The sequence below is a fragment of the Camponotus floridanus genome, unplaced genomic scaffold, assembly GCF_003227725.1.
Source record: "Camponotus floridanus strain SB8 unplaced genomic scaffold, Cflo_v7.5 scaffold51, whole genome shotgun sequence".
Taxonomy (NCBI): domain Eukaryota; kingdom Metazoa; phylum Arthropoda; class Insecta; order Hymenoptera; family Formicidae; genus Camponotus; species Camponotus floridanus.
Window position 1 is genome coordinate 860,500 of NW_020229670.1, and position 22,810 is coordinate 883,309.

Sequence of the window (22,810 nt, forward strand, 5' to 3'; positions counted from 1 at the left end):
AAATCATTGCCACTATCTGATAGCCCCCTTCAAGCCATACAACTTTTGTCTGAAACATTTCTTTCTAAAGTGCATAATTTATGAAATATTCGACCGGTCCGGGACTTTTGGGACACTCTGTATAATAAAAACTTGCGATTACGTGAGCGGAAATGTAATGGATCGTCGATCGTAACTTTAGTTTCCGCGAGATTGTCCGTCTCGGCCGGCTCGAAAAGTGCGGCTAACATTCTCGATAGGTACTGTTTGTAGTACATCGGAAGAGATTTGCATTCGCGACCCTACGAATCTCTCATTAGCTTAAGCTTCTCGTATTTCCGATTAAACTCGATAGCAAACGATCCTATCGCACGGATATCCCCGCTCGCCGGCGGGTAATTAGGAATTCGAGGGGAGGACCTTTGAATTCATTTGGCGTACGGATCCTTCCGCATCCTATCCTTCGTTACGGGAAATTAGTTCGCTGGATGCAATCGTTTTCAGTCCACCTCCAAGCGACGACAGATAAAAGTCAACACGTTTATTCTTTCTTCATTCTCAAAAGTCCTGTCTATCATTCCGAGGAAATGTATCGAATATGCATTCTGTATGCATTAATCTCTTGGTTAATGGGCAAATAGGCTTCTTATACCGTCCCCTTATTGGTTTCTACGAACCGGTAATTAGTGATACGCGGGGGTGGACGAATTCACATTCAGCCGAGGTCACGATATTCTCCTTCCCTCGCGTTTCCCGCTGCTGGAAAACTGTCTGAACATGACGTAACGCTCCGAGAGTCGCTCGGATACGAGCTTTGGACCGGCCGAAAGCGCTTTTTGTGCTGTCCGGCCAGCAACAATGGCCGCTTCTTACACCACCCTGGTCACCGTATATTATTAATTACTGTATTAATCTCACCGGCCGTAAGCAATCTATTATACATGGGATAAGAGCCACCACCGACATCGCCGTACCACCCACTCACCCGCGCGCACCCTCTAACACGACTTTCTAACTGCCGTCCCGGTCCTCGACGAGGGCTCGACGAGAGGCCAACGAAATCTCTGACCCCTGAGGGTGTTAATAGTGGCGTCGCATTGAGCCGCGTCAAGTTAAGTTCCTGCATCGTTACGAAGATCGTGATGATATTTTCTCGGACATTTGAAAAATCATACACTGAGAAAAAAATCTGGTTGCATTAATTAGAATTCTGGTAGATTCAACCAGTATTTTCTCTGATATTTTAAAAATCATACACTGAGAAAAAAATCTGGTTGCATTAAGTAGAATTCTGGTAGATTCAATCAGTATTTTCTCGGACATTTTAAAAATCATACACTGAGAAAAAAATCTGGTTGTATTAATTAGAATTCTGGTAGATTCAACCAGTATGCCTGTTGGAAAATGGACGAACTAGAATTCTTGTAGGAATTACCAGATGAATCTGATTAATTTCTCCCTGTTAAATTTACCAAATTTTCTGGTTAATAATATTAAACTCGCCAGCACTAAGTCATCTAAAATTTTTCCTATCTAATCTCAAAAGTTTGTTTAATATTCTGAATTCCAACAAGATTATTGCATAAATTCAATCAAGATTATTGAATAAATTATTTTAAGTTCAGTTTGTTAGAAATTAAACTGATAAACAGTGATGCAAGAAGAGGATGCAGCTCAAACACACACAATGAGAGAGTTAGCGTCCTCTTTCTGGCACTACTGTTCGTAAGAGAAAAAAAATATACTTTGGATTTAATGTTAATACTAATTCTTTACATACATTTTATGAAAAATATTGAATACGAGTTACGTTAAGAGAGTAAGCAAGGAAATTAATGTAACAAGAAATTTTATAGATCCAACCAGAAAATACTAACCAAATTCTTACAGTAAAATCTATTAAACGTTCTAGTTATAAAAAATCGAGTCTTATCATGATAACTAGAAATTCTTGTTTGATTTAACCAAAATTCCTTCAATCATATATGTCTTGTTGGTACAATCAAACGATTTTTCTCAGTACACAGTTTAGATCAATGCATTGTTTGTAAAGAATTGTATCTTGTATATTAATGGATTTAATTTGCTATATTTTTGCGGATATCTAAATGAATTTTTCAAATACTACAATAGAAGAAATTAAAAAAAAAACCAAAATATTCTTTTGACATTTTCAAAAATAGCATTAATTATTTTTAATTATATTATGCATCACGAAAATGCTTTGTATTGCTTCAGGTTTGTGCGCAGCCTGTATGTTAGCAAGGGTTGAACAGGAACGCTTGGAAAGTTTAAAATACGAAAGAGCGACGATCTACATTAAATGTATCGACGATAATGAAGACACTAAAACAGAAAACAATTCTGAGGTAAATATGTTTTTCATTTATTATTTATTTAATATGTTGATGCTTATCGACAACTGTCAACTTACAAAATCTTTAATCATTATGATTGTGAAACGATATTATATTTTAAAAATTCAGCATATAGAAACGGATCAGTTAGATGTCAGTTTTCCTTACATATGTACAAATTTTTATGCAAGAATATGACTTGGAAAGTTTTGGAAAACTATTATTATTATTATTATTATCATTTATATAATGTATAATATTATTACAATATTAAAACCGTAATGTGTTGCTCATTTTTTGGTATGCAATATTTTATAGAAATTTAAAAACATTTTATACGTGTATGCATATATATATATATATATATATATATATATATATATACACATAAATAAATTATACTGATTCGTTCAGACGACAAAGAAATTTTGTTAATGGGCAGACATGCCGAGTCATCGAGTGTTCTGAAAGCAGTCGTCTTTTCAGATCAATTCTAACTGATAACGATGAATTGATGCCATCTCACGCATTTCATAATATAATAAGTATTATTACGTCTCTACTTAAAGTCTCTACTCCACTTTAAGAGTTCTACTTTCTTTTACATAGCTCGCTTTTGATTCATGTTGATTTAGGAATAATCATGTAAAACCGCATTTATCTACATTTTCTCGTTTTTATATTGAATGTTTTAAGTTTTCTTTAAATAAACAGTCTTTTTTGTTTTTTTTTTACAAATAATTTTATAAGAAAAGAATTATTGATTAAAGGGCATTGTTTTATCCTCAGATATTTCATATGTTTGTTATAGACAGCGGCGAAAAGGCCAAAGATAGAAAATGTACGTCCATCACGAACTAGGAGAAAATTAAAAGGCTCCCATGAACTCAAAGTTTCGTCTGAAATTACTTTAAGAGAACTCAAAGTAATGGTAAGTACATTAACATAAAAGTTAGATTTAATTATAACATTAATTTTCTCACCATTCATTTATTTATCCGCATGATTATTTCATAAAATAGATATAACAAACTTCAGAATTCTTTCGTTTTATAAAAAAATTCTTTGAAATAAATTAAATAAAAAAAACATTATTAAAATACACAAAATGATATAAAATAAATTCAAAGAAAAGAGTAAAGCAGATTTGAGATAAAAATCGATAAAAGTCTCGATATCCCGATCTGTTTGTAGTCGTCATCTGCCGAAAGTAACTAGGATGACCAATCAATTTGTGTCGTAAATTAATTGTATGGCATTCTTTTGTTGGAAATGAAAAGATCTGCGCGCGCGAGCGTTGGTCCGATAAGCTACTCCTTGTCTCGCTGTTTCGGTTTGGCTGTTCATTCTCGAATGAACGAAAGAGTAGTAAAGCGTAGTTATATGGCTGGTTAGCATATGCTCGGGCTCCGGCAGTGTGCTTAAACTATTAAGCGTATTTATATTGCGAGGCCGTAGCCATCTCCTTCCCCTGCCTCTTCTTCAACGGAGCCACTGGCAAAAACCCGAAAGAGCATAAACCTCGCGCTAATAACAGGTCTCCAACTTCTCCACTCCACTTCACTCCACTTCGCTCCACTCAACCTTCCATTTGACTCTTTCTCCCTGCTCTCTCTTTATCTCTTTATCTTTCTTCCTCTTCTCTATCTATTCACCGTGCTCTCCTTCGGGCACGAATTTTTATTCGTACCTCTTTCACCCCGAAGAGCGCGCATCTCTTTTTAATACCCGCCCGCGAGAGAGGCTGTTGGCGTCAATGGAAATACGAGACCACGTTTCTTCTTCTCACTCGTTGTGTACCTTTCTTTTTTTCTGTGTAATTTTGTGTGTCTTGAGATTTAATGTTGTCTCATTTAATCGCAAAAGTTGAAAAATTTAACTTTAGTTGAAATCAAACTTTAGTTACTACACAGAAAAAAAATAAGTCCAATCAAAACTTAAAAATTTTTAATTTTAGCAATATTATAGTCCTATTTTCATATTGTAATTGTCATCTCGAGAATATATAATTATTTAATTCTACTATAGAAAATTATAATCTTTGATTTAAAATGCTATTTTCTGTCTAACATTGTTTCCTTTCCATTCAAGAAAATTAAATCCTAAATCATCAGAATATATTTTTTTTGATTGAACTATATTAAATGGCTTCATTCAAGTAAGCAATTACATTTTTCTTTAATTAACGCAATATAATCTCATTTCAAGATTTCCATGTTAAAACTAAATATATTTTCAAAACAAGAATGTTCTTTTTTTCTGTGTACACATGTGAAAATTACAAGTTTTATTAGAGAGAAATATTATAGATATATAAATATTATATATATAGTTGAAATCAAACTTTAGTTACTACACAGAAAAAAATAAGTATCAAATCGAAACTTATATACTTAAACTAAACGCGTTCATTGTTTCGTATACGCAATAATTTATAATCTTCTTAGAAGAATTTAAAAATTTTTAATTTTAGCAATATTATAGTCCTATTTTCATATTGTAATTGTCATCTCGAGAATATATAATTATTTAATTCTACTGTAGAAAATTACTGTAGAAAATCTTTGATTTAAAATGCTATTTTCTGTCTAACATTGTTTCCTTTCCATTCAAGAAAATTAAATCCTAAATCATAAGAATATATTTTTTTTGATTGAACTATATTAAATAGCTTCATTCAAGTAAGCAATTATATTTTTCTTTAATTAACGCAATATAATCTCATTTCAAGATTTCCATGTTAAAACTAAATATATTTTCAAAACAAGAATGTCCTTTTTTCTGCGTATATTATACATGTAAAAATTACAAGTTTTATTAGAGAGAAATATATCAGAAAATTATATATATTTTATTTATTTATTTATTTATTTTGTTTTAGAATTGAACGCATAAAGGGATGTTTTTTTGATTGGAAAATTTCGCGGTGCGACGGCGTCACGATTCAAGGGTGTCACTGTTCACAGATTGGTTCGCGTTTGACGAAAAATGCGGGCGAGTCATGCCGTGCGCTCGTTACTTTTTACCATCGGACAAAAAGGTCGCCAATAAAAATGTTTGAATTTCATGGTCGAATGCAGTTATATCGCTAGCGAGCAAGCAGCAAATCGGGACAATAGCGACGCCGCTACTGTTCTTCGCCGGTTATTCGCACATACAGTTTTATCAATCACAATCGCGTTTTGTGCAATACTTATATAGAGGAGGAAAGTTCTTTAAAGTCTCTTAATCTTCTAATACATTGCATGTTTTCAATTCCATTTTTGTCCCGCGACACGATGTATTTGATCGCTTTTGTTACTGTTCTTATGATGCAAACGCAATGACGAAAAAATGTTCTCCGCGCAGATAATTCATTCACAGGCGGAAATTACGGTTAATTAAAACGCGATCGCACCAGATTTTTCATTGATAAATTGGAAAATGAATCATATATGGAAGCAACTGTACACAGAAAAAAAGGACATTCTTATTTTGAAAATATATTTAGTTTTAACATGGAAATGTTGAAATGAGATTACATTGCGTTAATTAAAGAAAAATATAATTGTTTGAATAATTGCTTACTTGAATGAAGCCATTTTATATAGTTCAATCAAGAAAAATATATTCTTATGATTTAAGATTTAATTTTCTTGAATGGAAAGGAAACAATGTTAGACAAAAAATAGCATTTTTAAATGAAAAATTATAATTTTCTTAAATCTTTATAATTTTCTTAATTCTTTTGATTTGACACTTATTTTTTTCTGTGTACGATCCTGGAAATCACGGTTGCCGTGTTATCGGGATATCTCTGTGATAATGCATCACAAATCTGACTATGATGTGATCGAATATCAGAATTCATAAAGATCAAAAATTCTTCAACCTCGAGGCAATTTGGCCTCTCCCTCCTCGCTGCTTCCTGCAATCTTGTTAAATGTACCTCTATTTATCGCGCTCGTTGAGCATCTTTCTTTAACGAGGAAGCCTCGAGATTCTTTAACCCTAACCATCTCTTTTTCTTGCTCGCTTTATTCTTCATTTTCTCCCACTTGTATAAAATTCTGCAAATATATGATGCATAAAAATCGATATGATATAACACGAATCTATCTCGCGAATAAAATAAAATAACAATAAAATGCACGGTGTTTATAGCTATGTTATTTCGGCGGTAAATAAATTTAATTTGATAAGAATATATTTCCATGATATTTCTAGACTATAAATTGTACGTGTATTTATAATCATCTTCTTTATATATGATATCTCTTCGCTTTCTAGCGATGTCTTTCCTCTCGTCCCTTCTGCCGGGCTTGGCTCAGTTTAGTTCGTCTCGACAATCGTAAAACAGAAACCAAGCTACGTGTTTTCGCACCGAAGACAAGGCAGCGACGCAAACTATCCCTTCACGCAACGTTACACGGGTTTCACAAATTAAGCAATTATTGAAACTTGTATACTCGTATGTTTACTTCTGGATTTTAAACAGCAGCTCTCGTTATTCGCTGTGATTTTTCCGCAAATCTTACTCTTTTTTTAATAGCTTACGTATGTTTAATATTGCTAAATCCTGTTTTATGAAAAAAAAAACATATGTGTCATTAGTTTTCTGAAAACTAATTGTATTTATTTTTTAGAAAATATAATTAATTGTGTAAGATTTTAATTGCAGCCAGAAAAAGTTTCTCTATGCCTAAATATTTTGATTTGAAATGGCACTGTAAAAATAGTATGAAAATAATATGTAAAATGTGTGACGTTATATTCAAAACTTTTTAATTGCAGACTTAATTATTTTTGTCAAGAAAATGATAAGATATTTATTATCATTTTATTGAATTGTTTGATTATGTAGAAGATAAAGTGAAGATAAATTCTGTTTTCTTTTAGACGATGCAGATTTGCGGTGCTGGACCATATGATCAACATATAATGTTAGGTGAACACGAACTCACCGATCATAGTCAGAGCCTGGCGTCGCTCGGAATATTTCCCGGAGCGCTACTTACGTTAAAGGTAAGACTTAACTTGAGTTTTATTTATTTTATCTATCTAAATAATCGAAATCTTAAAAACAAAGAAAATAATAAAACCAAGAAATAATAAGAAAAAAATTGATAATGCATAATGTGATTTATCTGTCGAAATAAGAAAAATTGAATCCGCGAAACTTTTTAAATCTCTCAAAATTAGATCTCATATCAGATACTTTTAGAGAAAAATATTCGCGAATATACATTTATATAAAAATATAATATATCTCTTTTATGAGATTAATCGAGTATGCAGCTCTTATAAAGCTTACATTAGTATAAATCTACTTCCACATGCAATGCACGCATTCATACAAGGATTTTCGTCAGAAGTACTTAAGATTCTACACTCTCTCTTTCTCGATAATGTTTTACGATTCATCCGGCGCAGCCTCTCGATGGTTCGCAGTGACGTCTTAATTGTCGTTACAACGATACGTTTGTTCTGCTCAAGCACCAGACAGTGACAAACAGATGCAATTTAGATTTAAGATCTAGCCCACTGTTTCCCTTAAGTTGGAGACAATGGATAAGTAACCGGGACCGGCAATGGTCCCAGATAACGGCATCAAGACCGGCGTTTTCATGCCAGGATTAACCGAAAATGCCTTATTTGAGATTAGAAGTGTTAATTGTACCTTTCTAGTCGGGGTGGTGGAGTCGAAATCGAGATTTGCGACTGAAGAAAAGCTTAGATCTTGGTAAATCATTTACTACTTCGCCAATTTGCAAGCAAGGTGCAATGTCAAAATAAGCAGGAATAAATATCCGCATTTTTTCAAATTGCAAATAAAGATTTGCTCTTATAATCTATAGAGACTCGATTAATATTGTCATTAATTATCATTAGTTTATTTATAACTCTATCAGTTAGGGTTGCACGAGATATCAAGATTAGTTTTGATATTGTCTTGTTTGTCTTGAATTTCAAGACAAGATCAAGACAAGATTTTTAATTAGTTATCAAGACAATACCAAGACTAAGACTGTCAGGATTATTAGTCTTGTCAAGATTATTGGTTCTAAAAAAAACTAAAATATTTATATTTGTAAATGGAAAAAAAAATCACTACGAATTTAATAAAATACGAATTTAAAAAAATTTTATTCAATAAAAACATTCATATTGATAAATTTAAAAACATTTAATATTAATACAATATAACATTTTTATAAATTAGAAATCAAACTCGCAAATTTTAGACATTAAAGAGCATTTCACCCAGGAATTGATGCACATTAGTACTTTTAAAGATTTACTTTGTAATCTGGTTCTATTTTTTGACATAGTCAGAGTTTCTATTGAGAAAAGTCTTTCTACTGGCATGGACGAGGCAGTTGAACTTAAAATGTCTCGAGCCATTTTTGACAATGTGGAATAAATATGAACCTGATTTTTGTATCACTCCAAAATATTTATATCTGCACATTCCCTTGGAGTCTGTAAATAGTTATTAATTTCTGTTTTCCATGAAACAGTAAATGTTCTTTTAAGTAAATAGACGGCATTTATATCGATTACATAGTAATAATTATAATTAAAATATAATACAATAGTAATAATTAATTCAAATTATATTACAAAAATTATGTTAAATATTATTTAAATAATTTTTTAATATTAGATAAAAAATTGTTAATAAAATCGAGACAAGACAATACAAGACGAGATTTTTGTTACCAATATTCACTCAAGACCAAGACAAGATTTAAATTTTTGAAAATTTTCAATACCAATACAATATTTTTACGAATATTGTTTTGTCTTGGGTCTCGTGCAACCTTACTATCTGTCGATGTGCTGAGTACATCATTTTTTTAATTATTCGCAAAGTATGCGATAATGATATCTATACTTTTATTCACGTGCCACGTTGTTTTCGCATTCTTCATGCGGAAGATGTCTAACCCTCGCAAGGTTTTTGTTGAAAGCCGCGGAGAAAAATTCTATTCACTTGATGCTCTCTCGTTTGGTGAAATAATTCTAGGATTCCAACACATTCCTTGGTTCACAGTCGACTGATTTTATGAAAGCGACCAGTAAGCTAAGCTAGTGAACGCACGCTCTCTGCACCAGGGACAGAGTCTCAAAACCGTTAACCCAAGTTGTGCTATTCTACGTTCGGAAAGAACAAAGAGAGAAAGAGAGAGGAAGAGAAGGAGATGTGGCCTCCACTGGACTGGTTGACTGGCTTGCGGTTGCACTAGCTGCGAATATTCTATATAATTGCTATCTTGCCTCGGAGAATCCAGTTTAGTCAACCTGACAACGTTTCTACCGATTGAAACGCTTCGATAGGTTTTGCGGTTTGCAGAAAAATTCCTTCTATAACATTCGTACACGTTGATTTTCGACGTGACAAATTCCTACGATAAATGACTTCATTATCTTGTCCTTCAAACACGCTATTCAAATTCCGTCGAATCAGTAATAATAGAAAATATTTCACATTTTCGTCCTGCATCTTGTCATCGTAATATTTTGTTTCTTTATCTCGCGATTGATGCGATCGCTTCAAAATTCTGTACGAGAGATAGTATGAAACTATTGATTCTCATAGTCGGCATACAACGATGGTGATAAATCCTTTTGAGGCGCGTCTTTAGTTGCTTTTAACTATCGTAACCATAACGTGACTGAAAAGTACATAACGGGTAGATAATTATTTGCGGTTAGGCGAATAACTGTGGGCCGACTCCCAGCATCCACAAGAAGCTCCTCGAGAACGAGATTGTTTCGCGAAATCTACCGTCGTAAAATCTGCTCGTTCATCGGACGACGAACTTAATGCGGTTCAAAAGCATAACTTATATCGCATAAAATGGAGTTAGGCAATCATCGGTAGTCTTTCCGTATTTAAAAAAATTGCTACGTTTTCATTAGACAATCATTATTCTGAAATTTTCGCGTGTCAGTGGGACTTGAATTTTCAAACACATTTACATCATGTGATTTAAAATATTCTCCAGAAATATTATTTAAGAATTAGTTTTCTATTTTTAGATGAATTTTTTTTTATAAAGGAATTTAAAGTAAATTTTCTATAAAATATATATATATTTTTTTATTTGTTTCGTGAATATCAGACGGTGCTGGAGAAGAGAATTGTCAAGATATTCTATCCATGGCGGATAGAACGGATTAAAGCGTTTCAGGCAAGGTTAGTCCTTGATTTTGCTACCGGTCCAGTATCGTAGGGTACGCACAATGATCAGGATGACTTGCGACGTAGATCGGTGATCGAGTGTCTCGCGAGATATCAGCTACTGCTCCGTCATCGTCCGTGCAATAATTCAAGGTCGTCGGAGTACAAAGTTAATATATCTTGCTACGTATCTACATTATATCACTATCTTTTTTTTCCGCTGATCCGGTCGACCGAAGGAGATCAACGACATTACGTCGCGCGAGGTCGATCGTCTCTCTTTTCTTTTATGTCACTTTCGCTCCCTACTGTTGCCTACCTTTCCACCATCCAGTTTGTTTGCGTGCTTTTACGAGCACGTTATATGTCATGATTAATTGATCTTTCTTCATTGCAAATGAATCCTCTTCCAAGTAGTTATTGCATTGCGTTTGATTCATACGTGCGCTAAAAATGTTGCAGCTTCTGAAGTTAAACTATAAATTGACTTCGATCTTCCTGATGGGAGCAAGAATCGCTTCGTCATTTAATTCACAATTCGTGCAAGCTTTTTAAATAAAAAAAAAATTTTAATTTAATTTAAATGAGATAAAATAATTTAAAATAAAATGAAATAATTTAATTTAAATAAAAAATGAGTCATAATTATGTTACAAAATGTATTAAAGATAGAGATATTAAGCGTATTAATGAAGATATGCATTTAGCGCCTTTGATAAACGTCGTAATCAACGTAGATCGAGGACAAGGATAATAAAAGCGATAAAGAATAGCAACAAAGTTGTGCACAATGTCGGACGGCTAGGCTGTTTTTGATCCATCCTTAATTTTTCCCCGATTTTTTTGCAATTCCTTCTCAGACTGCTCTTCATGGCTGATCGACCGGGGTCTTTAGAGTCGGTCGCTCGAGTCTCCAACGGGCGGCACCCGCGTTTGATGTCGTGTGACGAATGTCCGCGTTGGACGCGCTCGCCTTCCTCCCCTTCCCTCCTCCTTCTCTGCTCGCCCTCTTCCTCCTACTCCTCCGCCCCGCGTTTCTATGTTCCTCTTTCTTTCGTACCCGGTTTCGCTCTCGCGTCTCTCTTTCTCCCGTCCATTCCGCGATCCTTCGTCGCGCTTCATCCCGCTTTCTCGCACAAGAGAGAATCCCGTATGACGGAGGACTCGGTTGAGTCGCTCTTCACGAGCGCCAACAGAAAATTGGAAACATCCGATAGGGCCGCTACTGCCGCGGCCACGATAAAAAGGTACGTGCCGCCGACGGAACCGGCCCGCAAAATATGCCGATCCGTCGTGGATCCACGCGGAACAGTCATGCGGTCAGATCCTATGCATCTCGCAGACCTCGTGTTATTTCGCAATTTTATTCCTGCTTATGTTCGATATTTCTCATTTTTAAATCTATTAATTTTAACAATAAATGTTGCTTTAATTAATTTTTCATCTAAATTTTTATTGTACAGTAGAAAAAAATTAAAAAAAACTGCAAATAGTGAGTAAAGATGCGGTCATGCGGTCTCGTGCTCGATATTTTTCATTTTAACTCATTTTTAAATTTGTTAATTTTAACAATAAATGTTTCTTTAATTAATTTTTCACCTGAATCTTTATTGTACGGTAGAAAAAAATTTTAAAAAACTGAAAATAGTGAGTAAAGCTGCGGTCATGCGGTCAGATCCTATGCATCTCGCAGACCTCGTGTTGTTTCGCAATTTTATTCCTGCTCGTGCTCGATATTTCTCATTTTAACTTATTTTTTAATCCATTAATTAACATTTAACAATAAATGTTTCTTTAATTAATTTTTTACATGGATCTTTATTGTACAGTAGAAAAAAATAAAAAAAATTTTGAAAATAGTGAGTAAAGATGCGGTCAGATCCTATGCATTTTGCAGATTAGATTTTCATATTATTTCGCAATTTTATTCCTGCTCGTGTTCGATATTTCTCATTTTAACTCATTTTTAAATCTATTAATTTTAACAATAAATGTTTCTTTAATTAATTTTTTACCTAGATCTTTATTGTACAGTAAAAAAATTTAAAAAGAACTTTGAAAATAGTGAGTAAAGATGCGGTCATGCGGTCAGATTCTATGCATTTTGCAGACTTCATATTATTTCGCAATTTTATTCCTGCTCATGCTCGATATTTCTCATTTTAACTAATTTTTAAATCTACTAATTTTAATAAAAAGTATTTCTTTAATTAATTTTTCACCTAAATCTTTATTGTATAGTAGAAAAAAATTAAAAAAAAACTGAAAATAGTAAAGATATGTGTGATTTAAAGCTAAGCAGCAAAAATATACTCACTAGTAAATAACGATTAATAAATCGATGGAAATCTTTGTTCAATTAGCTTAATATAATATCATGTTCTATATTATACTCCTATTAACAATATTTTGCATTGCATTTTCATCAGTTTATCATTTTCGAAACTCTTGTGATAAATTTTTTACATTATGTTAAACAATATTTTTGCAAACAAAAGCTAGAAAACGGATACATATGTTATCCTTACTTTTTTTATATGCTGAGTCCTGTCAATAAATGAGGATCTCGTTATACGAACGATTAGATTAAAGCAAGACCATGAGCTCTCTTCGATGAACGACAGTAAATGTGCTCTTTCGTGCAGGTAATGGCGACAATTATCCGCGCCGGTAAACTCGGCATTAAAATCGAATCATAACAACCAGGCTTGACCGAAAAGTTATCTTGAATTAATGCTCTTCGGTTTTCAAGATCCGTAAATCTTTATCGAGCCTTTTCGTGTATAAGTCTTAAAGTATCCTATGTAACAAAATTAATGCACATATTTTGTCTCAATAATTTTCTTATAATTATACTTTTATTACATTATTTTAAAGAAATACATGTTTGGAAATAAAAAAAATAATAATAAGTCTAAAATTCTCTCTTTCGCATGCATAAAGGTTTATAAAAAAATTCATGACATTTAAATTGAGAAGAATTGTTTTTTCTACAGAAATTAATCTAAATGATTAATTTAGTCATTAAAAAAACGGGAAAAAATCATCTTAAAAAATTTTAATAACGTGCTGCAGCATTTAACCTTTTCGTATAATATATTCGACGTTAATAACATAAGTGACGAGATTAATGAGCTTTTAATTTTTTGCTTTAAAAATTGTTAAAAAACTAAGGACTCATTATTTCTCTTTTTTACATCAAATATCGAATATTATCAAAAGATCGCATCGTTGCATCTATGAAGAATTTACCGATTTACAAAAATTTATAAATTAAAAAAAAATGAAAATATGTGTGTATATGAATATAAATTATGAAAAAAAGTTGGTGATTAGATTTAAATAATTGTTCGGTCGCGAGGACATCGAGATATTACAACGTTACATTAGCGATCATTATTGTCGGCACTTTTTTTTCATGGCCGAAAGACCGGTAGCTAGAGGTCAGTAGCCGGAACACTGTAATTATCGCCCCTAATTATCGATGCCTCCGAAGATAAGATCGAAGAAAGGCCGAAAGAGTCCTTCGAAAGGACTCGGTTGCCCCTTTTTCGCGTTAGGGTGATCGCAGCGTCTCATCTAGCGCGGTGTGGACCCTCTCAGAAATAAATCAATTAAGCCGATGCAGGCTTAAAAGGCATCGTCATCGTCATCGATTTCGCTCCTGAATGTGTTGAAAATAATCGAGGCGGATTCTACGGAATTCTGATGCCTCTCGAGCGGAGAAACTTTAGCGAAGAATAGAACAGTTAATGGCTTTCGCGTTGCGTCTGAGACATTAGTTACGATAATTATAGCGAATCGTGCTTTATTTGTGCTTATAACTATTTCATGCTATTTTGCTTAGATAGAATTTTACTCGACACCGATTTCGCGATTTTACATTGCAATTAAAGTAGAATTGCACGAGATACCAAGATTAGTCTTGATATTGTCTTGTCTTGAATTTCAAGACAAAATCAAGACAAGATTTTTAATTAGTTATCAAGACAATAAAAAGATTAAGATTATTAGTCTTGTCAAGATTATTGATTCTCAAAAAAACTAAAATATTTATATTTATAAATGAAAAAAAAATCACTATATACGAATTTAAAAAAATTTTATTGAATAAAAACATTTATATTAATAAATTTAAAAACATTTAATATTAGTGCAATATAACATTTTTATAAATTAGAAATCAAACTCGCAAATTTTAGACATTAAAGAGCATTTCACCCAGGAATTGATGCATATTAGTGCTTTTAAAGATTTACTTTGTAATCTGGTTCTATTTTTTGACATAGTCAGAGTTCCTATTGAGAAAAGTCTTTCTACTGGCACGGACGAGGCAGTTGAACATAAAATGTCTCGAGCCATTTTTGACAATGTGGGAAAAATATGAACCTGATTTTTTTACCACTCCAAAATATTTATATCTGCACATTCCCTTGGAGCCTGTAGTTATTAATTTTTGTTTTCCATAAAACAGTAAATGTTTTTTTATGTAAATAGACGGCATTTATATCGATTACATAGTAATAATTATAATTAAAATATAATACAATAATAATAATTATTTCAAATTATATTACAAAAATTATGTTAAATATTATTTAAATAATTTTTTAATATTAGATAAAAAATTGTTAATAAAATCGAGACAAGACAATACAAGTCGAGAATTTTGCTACCAATATTCACTCAGGACCAAGACAAGATTTAAATTTTTGAAAATTTTCAATACCAATACAATATTTTTACGAATATTGTCTTGTTGTCCTGGGTCTTGTGCAAACCTATTCACGTATCGTGCAATCTCTATTTCGCACTTACATTTAGTATCGTTATGTTTTCTTGCGTCGATTACCGATCCTGCTAACGGTGCGAGGCGATGAGAGAGTGGACCGCGCGTCATTCGACGACAGGTGATACATGCCGTGATATCGGCAAGAAAGTGTGGCTCAAGAGACGTTGAAGAATGAAATGGCACAAGAAGTTCACTATATATATATTGGCTTCTTCATTATCGGCGCAACGTTAGACACGAATCATTTATTATTAATAGTTATTATTGTTATAGATACTTTATATATTGAAAAGAAATAAAAAGAGAGAGAGAGAGAGAGAAAGTAGAGATATTGAAGATTTTCTACACTGAGGAAAAAATTATATTGAAATAAAAAAATTTTAGTTAACTCAAAAAAGTTATTTATTCGGTGGGTACTAATCACGTATTCACTTGTATTCAAAACGTCTGTTTGCTTAAGTTAAGTATTTATTTACATATGTTTAAAAATATATATATGTTTAAAAAAATATAATCCCAAAAATTTTTAATTTTTTAATTTTAAAAAATAATATATTTAATTTAATAAATTATAGTATATATTTTACGAAAATAGTTATTAGTATTTAAATATAAAAAATATGAAAATAATGTACTTAATATAACATGCATATTTAATTAAAATTAAATACTTTTGCTTAAAAGTGAAATAAATTCCTTGCGTTAAAGCAAAAGTTTCAAGAAAACAAATTTATTTGATTTTAAAAAAATTTTTCCCTCAGTGTATCCTGTTATTATTCTGAAATTAAATCGCGATGAAATGTGTTAAAACGTGATAAGGTGAAAACGCCGGCCTGAGAGAAGTCTGTCCAGCGATAATTCATATTTCTTCTCGGCGAAAAACAGGAGCGAGGATGCAACGATTCGCTCGCTCGACTTCTCCAGAGCTCCGGCTCCTCCATGAATTTTTCGGGATGCTGCCCAATTCCCAGCTGCGTCCTATATGAGATTCGTCCCTGGCATACGAGATTTTTTTTTTTCGTTCCGTTCTCCCCTTAGGCTACGGTTTTTTTTTCCGTCCGCTCCGTTTCGGTCACTCGCGATTCTCGCCTCTCCTAGGCGAGCCTAAGTTAATATTAATGGGGATATTTATGGCGCTGGGTCAGTGGCGGTCGCGGACGCCAGCACGGTTAGAGAGCCACTGATAAAAGGAAATCTGAAAATGCTATGATTTATGAGCCTGATTTCTCCACCTCTCGCTCTCCTTTTCCCCTCCCCCGATGTCTCTCGTATCGAACTCCCTTAAACGCTGAATAAGTTATGGTTGCAGCGAGAGGGTGAGATGCTGCATTCTCTGCATGTTTTACGCTCTTTTCCAACGTCTTGCGAATTCGTATATGAAATTGTGTGCTCTCTGAATAAAGGTGCTTCGGGTAAAAATATATACACTGAGGAAAAAATGATCTTGAAATAAAAAAATTTTAGTTATTTCAAGAAAGCTATTTATTCGGTGGGTATTAATCACGTATTTATTTGTATTCAAAACGTCTGCTTAAGTTAAATATTTATTTACATATGTTTAAAAAAATATATATATATATATGCTTAAAAAAATATAATTTTTAATTAAATATTTTTATTTTAATTTTACAAAATATTTATTAAAATGCACTTTTTACTCCCAAAAATTTTAAAAAATAATATATTTAATTTAATGAATTATAGTATATATTTTACGAAAATAGTATTTAAATATAAAAAATATATAAATGAAAGTAATGTACTTAATATAACATGCATATTTAATTAAAATTAAATGCTTTTGCTTAAATGAAATAAACAATTCCTTGCATTTAAAGCAAAAGTTTCAAGAAAACAAATTTATTTGATTTAAAAAAATTTTTCCTTCAGTGTAGAACATATTTTGGAGAAAATTTAATCTATATTTAATAGATTGTTTCAGTATTAATTATAGTAATGATGTCACTTTTGAATTCACGATGTCAAGAAAAAGTATCTAAGAGACTTGGAACAGAGAGGTGTCAGTCTAAAGCACGCCCAAGAGCGATTCCCGTGTGTCGCGTATCCTGTTCACTTAACCCTTTCGCCCTCGTAGCGGTAACAACTAAGCTTCTGTTTGTTGATGCTAACGGCTCGCCTCGGCCGGCCAATCCAATCCGCGTTGGCGGGTTTAGCTTTCGGCTTCTCGGTGGCCTCTGCTTCTCTTCGCCAACCGTCCTTCTCGATATGTCTTCTCCCCTCTTCCTCTCTGTATTTCGTCTCGTCTCGTCTCGTCCCGTCCCGTCTCGTCGCAGATGACGCGAGGAAGAGCTACTCTTTTCGCGGAGAGACATGTGGCGGCTCCTGAACGAGGGCCGCCGCCAGAAAGAGAGCGCACTTTATTACGTCAGTCTCAAAGTATTTCGTTCTCAACGTTCTATAAATTCCATATATCCTTCAACAATTTAATTAAAATGAATTTCCGTGAATTTTTCAGTCAACTTTTTCCAAAATAAATATTAAGGATGCTTTGTACCTATTTTCAAAATATTGAGAATTCAATGAAAATTGTACAGAATGTCCTTACATATGTTTAGAATCTTCGGTACAATTTTTAAATCGATTCACTAAAGCGTTTACAAGTTAGAAGGATTTTAATTTGCAACGAATTTTAACATGTGTTCTTATGGGAAATGTATAACCACGTCGATTCAAATAAAAAAAACACGTGGAGATAATATTCAGAATTTGTTTAAAATTTGTAAAAGTTTAGATACAGAGGAAATGTTTGGTCAAATAATATTATACAAATACTAACTGGTTAAAAAGATATTAAATATCATTCAATGAAGTTAGCCATGTATCTATTACAAGGCAAAATTCTCTGCCAAAAGTTAATCATTTCGATTAACAAAATTCGGAATATTTCAGTAAAGACGCAATAATTATTAAAAAATACATCTCTGCGCTGTAGCTAAGATCAAATTATATTCCATACAATTTCTCATATTCAAAATACACCAAAAGTGGATATTCATCGTACTGATTTTCAACTACTTTTTGCTAGGATTGTGCATACAAAACATCCTTAAAAAACGAAATGCAATTTTTGCGAATTTTTAAATATATACATGTATCGTTTAAAATTGCACGAATTAACGAGATATTGACTGTGAGAAACTTAAAATGACGTTTTTAATTAATGTCCAAATTTTTTATGCTTGTGTTTCATACGCATATTTTTTTAATTTTAACTAAATCGTTAATGCACAAACAGAAGACTCTTAATTAGTTGCTGTACTAGTTTCAATGTGATAAACAAAACTTAGCATTTTATTCAAAAGTAGTAAATTAAAGATGCTTTGTACTTATTTTCAAAATATTGAAAATTTAATGAAAATTGTACAGAATGTCCTTACATATGTTTAGAATCTTCGGTACAATTTTTAAATCGCATCACTAAAGCGTTCACAAGTTATAAGGTAATTTTAATTTGCACCGAATTAACATATGTTCTTATGGGAAATGTATAACTACGTCGATTCAAATGACAAAATGACATGGAAATAATATTCAGAATTTGTTTAAAATTTGCAAAAGTTTAGATACAGAGGAAATATTTGGTCAAATAATATTATACAAGTACTAACTGGTTAAAAAGATATTAAATATAATTCAATGAAGTTAGCCATGTATCTGTCACAAGGCGAAATTCTCATCCAAAAGTTAATCATTGCGATTAACAAAATTCGGAATATTTCAGTAAAGACGCAATAAATATTAAAAAATACATTTCTGCACTGTAGCTAAAATCAAATTGCAATATTCCACACAATTTCTCATATTCAAAATACATCAAAAGTGGATATATTCGTGAATATTGATTTTCAGCTACTTTTTGCTGGGAATGTACATACAAAACATCCTTAATTATTTCTTATAAAAAATGTTTTCCTTTTGTTTCATTTTATTCCTTATAAAATGTCTTATTTTTTTTTTTTAATTTCTTCATATTCTGGAATGAGAAAAATTCATCGCGGCTGCACAATCGTGAGATTTTATTATCATTTATAAGATTAATCGAAGCAGATCGAAATGACGGAAGAATAAGACCCGGTTATCCGAACTTCCGTAGAAACTTTCCTTTATCGGATTCAGAGCGTGGAATTATGGAGAGATATTTATGGACATGTACACGTGTTCCCACATACGCTCGGTTCTATGTTTGGCCGCGCTGTTAACCCTGAATTTCGCTGCTTCCCTCCTTATCCCGCACGCACTTGCGAACCGTGCGGTATGCCAGCCTCTACAGGTTGCTCTTTCGAACAAGTGGTCTTGGGTGCGTGCCGATAATACCGAACACGTGGATCTCGTTAATCTTCACCGCGCGGATTCTTCAAAGCTTTTACGATATGAATCGAAACGATTCTCGCGACGAAATGAGAATGACTTTTCGACAATATACATTATTATATCTCAGAAGTTTGGTCATTGATATTTCTTTTATTTATTTTATTTACTCAAATCAAGGAAATAATAATCATAAATCGAATAATGATTAGAGAGATTATTGGAATATTAAAGAAAATGTGTAAATAAATGTTTATTATGAAGAAATTATTTTTGTGAGAAAATATTCTCCAACATTTTAAATTCTACACTTGTTGCTTTAATATAAATGCCATGATAGTATTACATGAATAATTATTAATAATAATTATTAATAATAATGAATAATTATTATTAATAATTATTCATGTAATATCATGGCTATCATGGCATTTATATTAAAGCAACAAGTGTAGAATTTAAAATATTGAAGAATATTTTCTCACAAAAATAATTTTTTCATAATAAACATTTATTTACACATTTTTTTAAATATTCGAATAATCTCTCTAATCATTATTTAATTCATGATTATTATTTCCTTGATTTGAGTAAATGAATTATTAATAATAATGAATAATGAATAATTATTAATATTGAAAAATTTATATATAAGCGAGGAGGGAATATAATTTTAAATTCAATGTATGATCGAATGAACAGACAAATGGCGACGTTTCTCTAACGTAGATGATGTGGAAAGTGGTCGGCTGGTCAACTTGCTGCAAACTTGACCGGGACAATTCATTCTAACAGCGTGTATCGCTTTTCGAATCACGCGAGGCTGCCTCGAGAGGAGGAAGATTTGTTCCCTAATGTAGTCACTGAGCCTCGGGGACGACTCGACGACTCGGTAGGGTTTGCAAGTAGGCGTCTAGAAAGTGAGTAATGCTCACGACAAACGCAGCCCCCCCATGAGGTCTAGCGCGTCACGGGAGAAAGAGAGACAGTAAACCTGACATAAGCGAGATAGAGAGAGGGAGAGAAAGAGAAAGAGAGAGAGAGAGAGACAGAAAGAGAGAGACGAGCTCACCGTAGGGGTTGGCCCGACAGAAGATCCCTGCAGATAGGGTGCTAAGCGACACGCTAAGACCACCCTGGACTATCCGAGCGTTTCCTCGAGGGGTGATTCCGTCGTTCCACTCTGCTTCTGCCGCCTTCATCTCCCGCTCGTGGCCACGGGACTAAATCGCGCTCGCGATCTCTAACGCTCTGCAATTTGCCAGTTCTCCTCCCCTTCTGCGTTACTACTGTGAGCGAAAGGATATCTTATCGCGGGGAAAAACGAATCTGCCCTTGTTACGATCGATATATGCATCGAACAAATAATAAATATCAAACTAATATTAAATAAAAAATCAACAGTAAATTTTGATAAAAAGAGAAAAGTTGTAAAGATTTGATATAAAGTTTGACATAAAGCAAGCTCTTAATTATAAAACCAATATGATATTGAAGTCTATAGAAATCGTAGAAGTAATAAACATTTGGATCTGTTGTTTCTTTTGTTTAAAAAGAATTTCTGAATTAATTCTACACTGAGGGAAAAATCTTTAAATCAAATAAATTTGTTTTCTTGAAACTTTTACTTTAAATGCAAGGAATTGTTTATTTCATTTAAGCAAAAGCATTTAATTTTAATTAAATATGCATGTTATATTAAGTACATTATTTTCATTTATATATTTTTTATATTTAAATACTATTTTCGTAAAATATATACTATAATTTATTAAATTAAATATATTATTTTTTAAAATTAAAAAATATTTAATTTTTGGGAATAAAAAATGCATTTTAATAAATATTTTGTAAAATTAAAATATAAAAATTTAATTACAAATTATATTTTTTTAAGCATATATATTTTTTTAAACATATTTAAAGAAATACTTAACTTAAGCAAATAGACGTTTTGAATACAAGTAAATACGTGATTAGTACCCACCGAATAAATAGCTTTCTTGAGTTAACTAAAATTTTTTTATTTCAAGATAATTTTTCCCTCAGTGTAGATATGACAAAAGAGAGATGGAGTATTTAATATCGTATCGCTTTTGATGTCATCATTCGAGATAACTTTTTCAAGAGATATATCGAGAGATATAATATAGAAAATAATATTTTATTATTGCAAGATATTTTTCTTCGCCCACACAGAAAAAAGGACATTCTTGTTTTGAAAATATAGTTAGTTTTAACATGGAAATCTTGAAATGAGATTATATCGCGTTAATTAAAGAAAAATATAATTGCTTGAATAATTGTTTACTTGAATGAAGCCATTGTATATAGTTCAATCGAGAAAAATATATTCTTATGATTAAGATTTAATTTTCTTGAATAGAAAAGAAACAATGTTAGATAGAAAATAACATTTTTAAATCAAAGATTACAATTTTCTTAAAGTAAAATTAAATAATTATATATTCTTGAGATGATAATTAATATTAAAATAATATTAAATATAATAATATTAAATATATAATATAATATTAAAATAAGACTATAATATTGTTGAAATTTAAAATTATTAAATTCTTCTAAGAAGATTATAAATTGTTGTGTATATGCGAAACAATGAACGCGTTAGTTTAATAATATAAGTTTTGATTTGACACTTATTTTTTTTCTGTGCACATTCGAAATTTACTCGTGATTTGACGAGAGTTATCACGCAACGTACGGTTGCTCAATTTTGTCTATTATATCAACGTTAAAGAAGCGCAGCAACGGTGGCAAAGAGGACGGTATATCCATGAAGGCGGTCTTTGTCCCTAGCGGAAGCCAGAGTCCGTTCTTTATGAACGATGTGGCCTAAAATGCCGCGTTCGCGACGATTCATTCGTTCAATCGACGGCATATTTTCTCCTGTATTTTGTTTAGACATCTGTATCATACAGCTAAGCCTAAATTAAATATTGAGCGATAAATTGATCGCGCGGATTTTTTATAATCGTCGATAATCATTCTCTCTTCTTCGTTCTTTCGTAAAGGGCGAAGAAAATTCAATAGTTAGTTCAATGCATAACGTTCAATGCTCTGTCAGCTCTGCGGATTTAGGTCAGACGTCATCGTGGTGCAGGGAAGGGACTGGAAAAAATCCAGAAACGGGCGAGTGTTATCCAATCGAGCGGAAAACTCATC

The 22,810-nt window shown here is 32.3% G+C and overlaps 1 protein-coding gene across 3 annotated transcripts in view; it reads left to right on the forward strand.

Annotated features, from left to right (window-relative positions):
- Positions 1 to 22,810, forward strand: part of LOC105254390 (ubiquitin carboxyl-terminal hydrolase 48) — a 78,846-nt gene that overhangs the window by 39,058 nt on the left and 16,978 nt on the right. For all 3 annotated transcript variants that reach the window (XM_025412458.1, XM_025412456.1, XM_025412457.1), the window contains 3 exons: positions 2,218 to 2,348; positions 3,148 to 3,267; positions 7,215 to 7,340. In XM_025412458.1, the coding sequence (XP_025268243.1) occupies positions 2,218 to 2,348; positions 3,148 to 3,267; positions 7,215 to 7,340 (377 nt within the window). The remainder of the gene's footprint in view (positions 1 to 2,217; positions 2,349 to 3,147; positions 3,268 to 7,214; positions 7,341 to 22,810) is intronic.